Below are 10,265 nucleotides of genomic sequence, written 5' to 3'. Positions count from 1 at the left end.
GTACAATGGGAAGCAGATGGACTGCAATCAGTATAATGCATATGTCATATTGCTGCAAATTTCAACAAAAAATTCAAGAATCACGAATTGAAAAATCGGTTAAAGAATATGGGTAATAAAATTTTTCTTTCATTCACCACATTCAATAATTAAACTAACTAATATAATTGCATTTTTATAGCTTACGAGGTGAAACAACCCATATTGAATGCTAAATTGGCGGCTTTGAGATCCCATTCACCAAAAGTGGATCTTGGATCGACAAGATACCACTACAAAAATGGACTTAGGCTTGCGATAGAGGTAGTAGATTCGGGCACATGACAACAAACCTGGCAGAATGTATGAATTATGTTTTAAAAAGAGCTCGTTCATTACCAATCTGTGCTCTAATTAAGACAACATTTGAAAAGACCGCAACATGGTTTGTTGAGAGAGGGGTTAAGGCAGACTCCATGTTACCAGCAGGCCACCAATATATAGAAGAAATTAATGCTATCATTAGAAAAAATCAACAAGCGGGAATATGTCAAGTTTGTCGATACTCAAGAGAAAATAATGAATTTCAAGTTCAAGAGATGTTTTCTCCACATGATCACCGCCTACCAATGTCTTTTACAGTTAGATTAAATGATTGGTGGTGTGATTGTGGTCATTTTCAAGCTCTTTGACTGCCTTGTCATCATGTAATAGTTGTTTGCTCTTTCTCGCATATAGACCTAACCTCATACATCAATCCAGTTTATAGCCTCTACAACATCAACAAAGCATATGAAATACAATTTCATCCGGTTAGGAATAAAGAATATTGGTCACCATACACCAGACCAAATTTCATTCCAAACCCAAACATGCGTCGTAGGGTAAGGGGAAGACCACCAACTAATAGAATTCATAATGAGATGGATGAACCAAATCCAAATAGACGAAGCAAATGTTCATATTATAGAAATGAAGGACATCATAGGGACAACTGTCCCTATCGTCATTAATTTATTGCTTTATCCTATTTTCTAGTTGATTTTTATTATCTCATTTTTATTGTGTTATTTTTATTATGTCATTTTTATTGTGTTATTTTTATTATATAATCTTTATTGTGTTATTTTTATTATGTTATTTTATTATGTAAGTTTTATTCTGTTATTTTTATTATGTATTTCTATTATTATGTAACGTATTTTTTAAAATTAATTTATTGAATCAATAACAAATTTTAAAGGTTAAAAAAAGCAAACTGAAAATTTTTAAAAAATAAAATAAAACTGCAACGTTAAAAAAAAAAACTGAAATCGACCTTCTGTTTGACAACTCCAGGGCAAAAATCGACCTTCTACCTAACGACTTCGATCTTCAAAAAATAAAAATAAAAAAGAAAAAGGAAATTGGTGTTGGGGAGGACGAATTTACTTTTAATGTCATCCTCCCTGATGATATGACCCAGATTTACAAAAAAGAATTAAAGGATCTATATTTACAAATTGTTGATCAAACTCACCCAGAATTACAAAAAAGTCTATTATTCACTGTACAATCATTTTCACAAAATAAACTATTTAAACGGACAAACTTAAGACTTCCATTCAGCGCACATTTTGTTCAGTTTCTTTCTATCCCACATTCATATCTAGTTTCATTTTCACTTTTTATATGTAAGTTAATCAGGAATTTTCCTTTATTTTTTTGTTTGTTACACACAATTCCTTTTATTTACAAAGCGTGTCAAATTAATTCTTCAAATTAAAATAAGTGAATATTTTTCCTCACATACATAAAGTTTATCAATTAAATAAATAAATTGACATTTCCAACCGTCAACAATAATTTAATTAAAATATTAACTGGAAAGGTGGAGAAAGATGAAGGATGTAGAGGAATGGAGAAAGCTGAAGTGTAATGTGGTAAGGTTGAGAAGGGAAAGAGCAGGGAATTTTTTTTTAATCTTTTGTCAGTTATTATTGTAGTGATAAACCCGAATTATTATATTATTTATAAAGTCCAATAATAGTTATATCAATACGTGATAAATTAAAAAAAAAATTAAATATATATTATTTTCTTAATTTTTAATAAAAAATGTAATTAGTTAATTTTTAAACTTTGATCCAATTTATTTCATCGACTCTATAACTGTGTGAATTTAGTCATTTTAATTAAATTTGATAAAATTTATGTGAGTTAAATATGTTTTTGGTTCTTCAAATTTCAGTGAATTTTAGAATTAGTCCCTCTTTGAAATTTTATACCAATTTAGTCATTCATATTTAGAAATGTGTAGATTTAGTCATTCTTACCAATTTTTGTTAAATTTATTTGACATTTTAAACGCATTTTATGATAATATTTGAGTTACCATTGAAGCAAAAATGTGTCACACGGAATAAACAATTCAAATATTATCATGAAATACGCTTGAAACATCAGATAAAGTTAATAAAATTTGGTTAAAATGACTAAATTTACATCGTTTTAAAAGATGAAAAACTAAATTGGTCAAAATTTTTAAAAAATGACTAATTCCAAATTTTACTGAAACATTAAAGACTAAAAAATATATCTAACCTAATTTATTTGATATATTAAACACATACCTCAGTTAATATTAAAACGAGAACGTATTAAACTGTATAAATAAATATTATCACGAAACTAGTCTAACAAAATTGGATTAAAAACATTAAATCTACACACTTTTCACATTTTTTGAATTAAATTAAGTTAAAATTTTAAGACTAATTCGACCTTTTATTTAAACGTATTAAAAAAAAACAGAGTTGAAATTAAAGATGAGTCCGTCAAACATGAACACTGATGCAGCTGGCCACACAAAGAGTCACACTTAACACATCATGTTCTGTGTGTGTGACTCTCTCTTTCTCATTCGATAAATTGAAGGTTGTTGTGTTCTGTTTTGTGTTGTGCTGTGTCTCTCTCATTCGTTCTCACTGAGTCTGCCAACCGAATTAAGCATCGATTTACTCTCTGTCCTTTTTCCTCCCATTGTCTCCAAAAGGACCTACCCAATCCAATTTTCCGTATCATATCTTCTTCACTCACCGATTCTTCACTTCTCTTTCTCTCTGATCCGATTCAATTGAATGGGCCTTCACCTTTCACTTCCCCATCCATGCAAATGGCTAACTCCTTCTCTCACTTGATCCTCCACCGCCCTCGCATCAACGCCCTTGACCTTCTTCTCATCTTTCTCCATACCCTCTTATAGCCCAGAAGAATCACGCTTTCTCTGTTTTTCAATTTTTCTTTTTTTTAAACTTTGACAAAAATCCGATTTTTCTTGTGAATTGTTACGCCCTTTTGGATTCTGATGGCGTCGGTGTTTGTGTACCACGTCGTGGGCGATCTGACGGTGGGGAAGCCAGAGCTGGTGGAGTTTCACGAGAGTGAGACGGTGGAGTCCGCGATTAGGGCGATCGGAGAGTTCCCTGAAGGGAGCATACCCATTTGGAAAAAGAGATCTCATGTGGGGATTGAGAATAGTGAGATGAAGCAGCAGAGGTTTGTTGGAATCCTTAGTTCCTTCGACATAGTTGCGTTTTTGGCTAAGAGTGAGTGTTTGGAGGATCAGGACAAGGCCTTGAAAATTCCTGTTTCTGAGGTTGTTGTTCCTAACAATTCGCTGCTCAGGGTTGTTGACCCTGCTACAAGGTCAGCACCTGTTTCAATTACTTTTAGATATGATTTCATCGTAGAATTTAACTTGACCACACGTTCATAGTAAATCACACTTTCATTCAATCAGAATCACAGGTTAATTGGCATACATGGTAAGGTCTGTTGTACAGTCTATGAAAATTAAAAACACATGTTTGTTTATATTAACTGAGCCATGTTTTTACACTTGCTTTAGTGAGAATTTTATGTGTGCGACTCTATTAGCCTCTCTGTGTTGTGAATCTGTGGATTCATTTATTCAAGTAGCAATGGGAATCATTGTTAGTTAAGTGCATGATGTGGCCTTGGTGATGATAAGAATGTTATGCACGTGGGTGGTTTGTGTTTTTGTTTAAGAGAGAAAGATTGTCTTTTGTTTGAGTGAGGATTGTGTTTTATGTTGCTATCAAAGATGAGGTGTCTGGGAAAAGATTGGTGCACAATCATTTTCACTAGGCATCTGGGGTTAGAGGATTTCATCATCAGCATCTTTGCTCCGCTATGGAATATGATTCTTTCCGGTTACAAGAATTTGTACTTTCCACAATGCGAGGGAATTTAACATTCCCAAATAAACTGCTGGATAACTTGATTTTTTATGTCAAGCAATGGGACATGAAATCCCCTTGTATCATATGCTTTGGTATCTTATACTCTTGTATCAAAGGCATCTAGGAATGGAGTATAGATTCTTAGTTTGACTCTGTCATCTGAGCTCTGTATAGATTCTTCCCTTGATGTGTTCGTGTATGGCTTTCATCTGTTCATTAAAAGCTGGTTATGTAAAATTTGTATCTGGTTATTGCTTAAAAACTGAAAAAGTAGCTCTGTTTGATTAGTTTGAGTTAAAACTAGTTAACAATTCAAAATAGTCATTGAAATTCTGTAACATTATTTGACTATGAAATACTTGAAAACCGAACCCAGGCAAACAACATGCACATTGATTCAGATTTCTAAATTTTCAAAACACAGTCTTAATGTCATTCTATTTCCTCTAATCAAGGTTGATAGATGCACTAGACATGATGAAACAAGGTGTGAAACGATTGCTTGTTCCGAAGAGTGTAGCATGGAAGGGCATGAGTAAGCGATTCTCAGCTATCTACTACGGCAAGTGGAACAAGAATAATGATTCTCCTAGCAACAGCAGCAACAATCTACCTCCTAACATGAATTGGAGCCCCTCAACTTCCGGCACAGTTATCCGTGACAAGTACTGTTGTCTCTCTAGGGAAGATGTTCTTCGTTTCATCATTGGTTGTCTTGGTGCTCTGGCTCCCCTTCCTCTCACTTCCATTGTTTCTCTTGGAGCAATCAATGCAGACTACAGCTACATCGAATCCTCCACTCCAGCCATTGCAGCCACTAAAAAGCTTCCTCAAGATCCAAGTGCAGTTGCTGTGATAGAAAACACATCAGATGGTCAGTGTAAGATCCTTGGAGAAATTTCTGCATGCAAGTTATGGAAATGCGATTACTTAGCAGCAGCATGGGCTTTGGCGAATCTCTCGGCCGGACAGTTTGTCATGGGAGTTGAAGACAATGTTAGCTCAAGATCACTACCCGAGTTCAGTGTAGATTCACCAACTGGAAACAGTGATTTGGTTAATGGTTCGAGGAAACCAAGGAAATTCAGTAGCAGGAGTATTGGGTTCTTCAGCAATTCTGGGAGCCACAGTTTTGGTCCCAGGAGCATGTATAGGGGTAGGAGTGCACCTCTGACATGTAAATTCACTAGTTCGCTTGCTGCAGTTTTGGCTCAGATGCTTTCCCACAGAGCAACTCATGTTTGGGTGACCGAGGACGACAATGACGATGTTTTGGTCGGTGTGGTTGGATATACCGATATTTTAGCTGCTGTAACCAAACCCCCTACAACCATGATTCCTGTTAATAGATCTACAGAGGGGTTTGGAAATGAAATTCAGTGTTGATTTTTTTGCTTTTTTACTTTTTCAATCAGGACTCTTAGCAGTTTGTCTCGGTGCACTTAAGATGATGAAGATGGGTTTGGGTTGTTTGTGTGTACAAGTTTGTGTTGATTGATAATAACAATAAAAATAAGCCATGTTTTCATTTAGTCAAAAGCTATTTTCTTTAATAGGTATAGTTTGTTACCCGTTAAAGAAATTTGTTCATCCAATGATCTTGGTGCTAAACTGGTAGTTTTGTCCAATTTAAAAACTGAATGAATGATAAAAGGAAGAACTTTGGTGGTTTCCCTCTTCAAAACCAACTTTGTTTAATTTGGTCAAAAATAATGTTAAGAAATTAACTTTAAGTTTAAATCAATTCACTTCTCTCACGTCTTGGCATCTGATAGTACGTTGAACAATAAATCTAATAAACAATAAATTTTAATAGGATAAATTTTAACCTAATTTAGTTAGAAAAATATGATCAAGAAGTGAATTTCAAACCTAATATTATAAAACATTAAGGATAGGATAGATTTTAACCTAATTTAGTTAGAGAAATATGATCAAGAAGTGAATTTCAAACCTAATATTATAAAACATTAAGGATAGGATAGATAATAACCTAATTTAGTTAGAAAAATATGATAAAAAGTGAATTTCAAACCTAATATTATAAAATATTAAGAAAGTTCACTATACTTTCACACCAGTTAATCATGAAAAAAATTTGGTAGAATGAACTATTAGGTTAATAATTTGAGGGATTAAAGTTCAGATAATTCAACTTCGTTAACATTATTCACCGATGTGAAACATTTATGTTGCTAATAACATGGCTAAGTAAGAGGTGCATGTTTTTTATTTAATTCACAACGAAAATGACAAGAATAGCAAACGATTTTTCTGGAATTATAAGGATGGTGCTGGTTACGTCTAGTCATAAACATAAAAAAGGAAATGGATGAGTACAAAGTGTGGTGATTGGGTTGCATATGAAGACAATGATATTTGAATTATTGTGATTGGTTTTAAAGTAATAGTCAACCATGTGGGTAACGTGATTGTATTTGTAGCCAAGTTTTCAAATCTTGACCCAATCGATCTACGTATAATGTTTGGTGTGGTCACGAGTGCAAGTGCGGTTGTAAACAATAAAATAAAAATTATAATTATTTTGCACTCAAAATGCAATTATTAGAAATAAACCAATCATTGGAGCAAATGGGCCCACACTCCAAATTGGTGTTGGGCTGATAGTCAAATGCTCATAGTCAATAATATTTTCGTAAATTAAAGGAATTATTGGCCACAAACAACAGAGTTCTAATAAAAAAATTTATTGCAGATATTCTTCTTTTTAATAATTAACATACCCTACATCGAGAATTGTTAGTACCATATCATTAATCGTTAATTTAAACTAAAAATATGTACCGACAAAAGATCTTAATATGAGTGACACTGAATTCGATTATCTAAAACAAAATTTGGAAAATGAGTTTTGTAGATGTTTAAAACATAGTAAAATAGACTTTGGATTTCTCATAAATATAAATCATTCATAGAATCAGTAAATATTTTTCGAAATATCTAAAAAACTTTAAATAACTAGTTTTTAAGTTAAATAGTTTATATTGCAAAACTATTTTTTTTTTCTCTCCTTGCATAAAAGAAAAACAAAGATTTTTCTTATCTCCCACTTTTAAATTTTCATATCTATTATCATCATCTTTTTTTAATATTATACTCTATCATGTATACTGTACAGTGAAAATTCGTTTAAATGTGTACTCATTTAAGTCTGCACTCATTTAAATTTCTAATCTGTCTAAATTTGTATTTGAAAAGAAAAAAAATTCTCGGATCAATAATTTTGTGATTTTAATTTCAGAAAAAAAAATCACGTAAAGTCATTTTACTTTATATTCTGTTATATATATATATATATATATATATATATATATATATATATATATATATATATATATATATAGATGGAGAAAAAAAGTATATGAATAAAATAAAATAACAAGTTCATCTTGCAACATATCTCTTATATCTCTCATATTTTTACCATCTCTACAAATTTTCAACACTTATAATATTTCATATTGTAATATGAATCTTTAAAATTCATAAATTTGCATCAAACTCTCAAGATCAAAATACATATTTAAGTGAATATTTACTGTAATGACTGTATGGCAATAATTTTCATTCCCATCATATTTAATTTAAGAGTTTTTAAATACTTTATTGCTCTAAAGATTTTTCACACTCATTTTGTTAATTTAAACTTAATATTGGTTTAATTGAAAAAAAATAATTTTATCAACTAGATTAATTCTTGACTAAACTTTAATTTTATTATTTATACTGTTCTATGTCTCTAAAAGTTGGTGTCCTCTTATCCTTTTTTTAGTTATCTCTTAAATTATAAGTGTTTTTCAACTAGGGAATTATCTTTATTAACTTATTGTATAAGTTTGATTTAAGAACAAATATTGATGCGTAAGTTTTGAGTTTTTCTTTTTATCAAAAGCTCATGCTGAGTCATTGTTATTTTTTGACAGATCATATGACAACAGTTACTAAAAATAAAATTTAAACAATTATGGGGCGAAATCAAATTCATGAATAAGTATGAGAAATTCTAAACTCCATATCTCTATAGAGAGTTAAACACTTCCTCCATCTATTTCTAATTAGTGTGTGAATATATATATATATATATATATATATATATATATATATATATATATAATATATTTGACCAATATTTAAAATAATCAAATTAATTATATATTCATTATATAACTCATTTCATATAATTGATCAAACTAATATTATTTATAATTTCATTGATATCAAATACATTTTTCAGCTGATATTGAAATGATAATATATAAAATGGTGTTAATAATTTAAATGTTATTATAAAACGTATTTAACACATAAAAATATTAACGTAATTGAGATAAAAAAGACTATATATCCATTTATCTTTAAAGTTTAAACTAAAAAAAATTAAATTTTAAAACAAAAAAAAATTATAATTTGACATCAAAATTCAAAAACTAAAAATATATTTATTCTTTTATTTATTGAAAATATTTAATTTATAATATATATATATATATATATAAACCTATTCATAGTTAAAAACATATCGTCTATGAAATAACATAAATTAAATAAAATTATAATTATGTTAAAATAATTTTTTTCTTCTCAATAGAGGCCCATGATAACTATAAAAGGTGAGCAAGCCCAGGGGAAGAGAATCCGAATAAGAAGTCACAAAATTGAAATCCACTAATGAAGTTTGGGCGTGGGCTTATTAAATTAAGTTTAATTTTTATGGACGTATAATTATTTTTTATATTTTTAAATAATTGTTGTCAAGTATATAGGGTACGCTTTGATCGGTGATTAATAATAACTATGGTGGTTTTTAGAAAATAAGGAAATTATAAATGAAAGAAAATAAAAAATCCTAATTTTATACTAATAGGTGTTATCTGTATTGGTCAAGTATTTCTCTGCATACATTAAAAATATTAATAGAATATTTATTCAATTCATAATACATTATTTTTAATTTAAAAAGTATAGAAACTCAAACTTTAGGTTAATTATTTTTCAAAATCCTAAGAAATTGATTGGTGGTGATTTGCAAGTATTTTTAATAATTTTTCATTAAAGACAAATGAGGGTTAATTTAGAGAATAAGAAATTTATTAATAATTAAATTATTATTTACTTTAGAATGATGCAAAGTTTTTAATTAATAGTAAATTAAAAATTTGTTCTAATTGTTGTGAGGCACCAAAGGTATATTAAGTGCATTCTAGCCTTTATAGTTTCTACTTTATGAGATGTTGATGTAAGCCTCTCAAAGTTTATGTCAGCAATTGAACCCATCAATATAAAACTTTATAGTATTATTTTAATGTTATATATATTATTGTTATTATGTTATAGAATACTCGTTAGAAGAAAAAAAATATTGTGCACTGTAAAGTTTTATCACAATTTTATTTTTAAAAGTTATTTTAAAAAATAAAGAATATTTAAACTGTCATTAACTTCGATTCCTAAATTATATAAAATTTATTAGAGGTACCGAAAAAGTTTTTTCACTTACCAGTTATACAAATACACCAAAAAGTATATTTGTATTTTTAGTGGATAATAAGTTAGAAAAAAAATATAAAGTTGGACGACAATCACCTCATTTTTTTTCAAAAAAATATATTTATTTTCTAACGTAAAATTGACAATTGCACGACACTGTCTCACTTTTAGCATTAAAATAAAAATATATGAGACATAACGAAATAGTTGAAAAAATGGCTTTCAATGGGAGAAAGCAAATTCAAAATACTCTGAGCACTAAAAACTAAAAGAAGCAGAAGAAATTGAACGACATTGGATACTAACACAAGAATATCCAAGTAGAAAAAGTTAAAACAAATAATTAGATGCCAAAACAAAATGCAACACGTACAAATATATCAATTTCATTGCTTTTAACCATACAAAATTCATGGTAGACGAGTGATCCATTTAAATATTAAATATTACTTTTTCTTAATATTAGAAATTCAACTTCGATTGTCAAAATTTTATCATATAAAATGCGGCAAAAGTTTTTTATATTTTTTCGTA

General features: G+C 29.6%; 1 protein-coding gene across 1 annotated transcript; it reads left to right on the top strand.

Moving 5' to 3' along the window:
• The first annotated feature begins 2,936 nt into the window (after window positions 1–2,936).
• On the top strand, window positions 2,937–5,762 carry CBSX6 (Cystathionine beta-synthase (CBS) family protein). Its single transcript, XM_028072508.2, has 2 exons — window positions 2,937–3,666; window positions 4,679–5,762. The coding sequence occupies exons 1-2, from the start codon at window positions 3,326–3,328 to the stop codon at window positions 5,607–5,609; spliced, it is 1,272 nt and encodes a 423-aa protein (XP_027928309.1). The 5' UTR covers window positions 2,937–3,325; the 3' UTR covers window positions 5,610–5,762.
• The last annotated feature ends 4,503 nt before the right edge of the window (window positions 5,763–10,265 follow it).

The sequence above is a fragment of the Vigna unguiculata genome, chromosome 5 (assembly GCF_037176805.1).
Source record: "Vigna unguiculata cultivar grain cowpea cultivar isolate G323 ecotype 2 chromosome 5, ASM3717680v1, whole genome shotgun sequence".
NCBI classification, from domain to species: domain Eukaryota; kingdom Viridiplantae; phylum Streptophyta; class Magnoliopsida; order Fabales; family Fabaceae; genus Vigna; species Vigna unguiculata.
This window is presented reverse-complemented; position numbering and strand designations above follow the sequence as displayed.

Bases quoted from the DNA above. Each gene is read 5' to 3' on its own strand.
- CBSX6 (XM_028072508.2), top strand. From the start codon at position 3,326: ATGGCGTCGGTGTTTGTGTACCACGTCGTGGGCGATCTGACGGTGGGG. The intron at 3,667-4,678 runs GTCAGCACCTGT...CCTCTAATCAAG, and splicing joins GTTGTTGACCCTGCTACAAG to GTTGATAGATGCACTAGACA.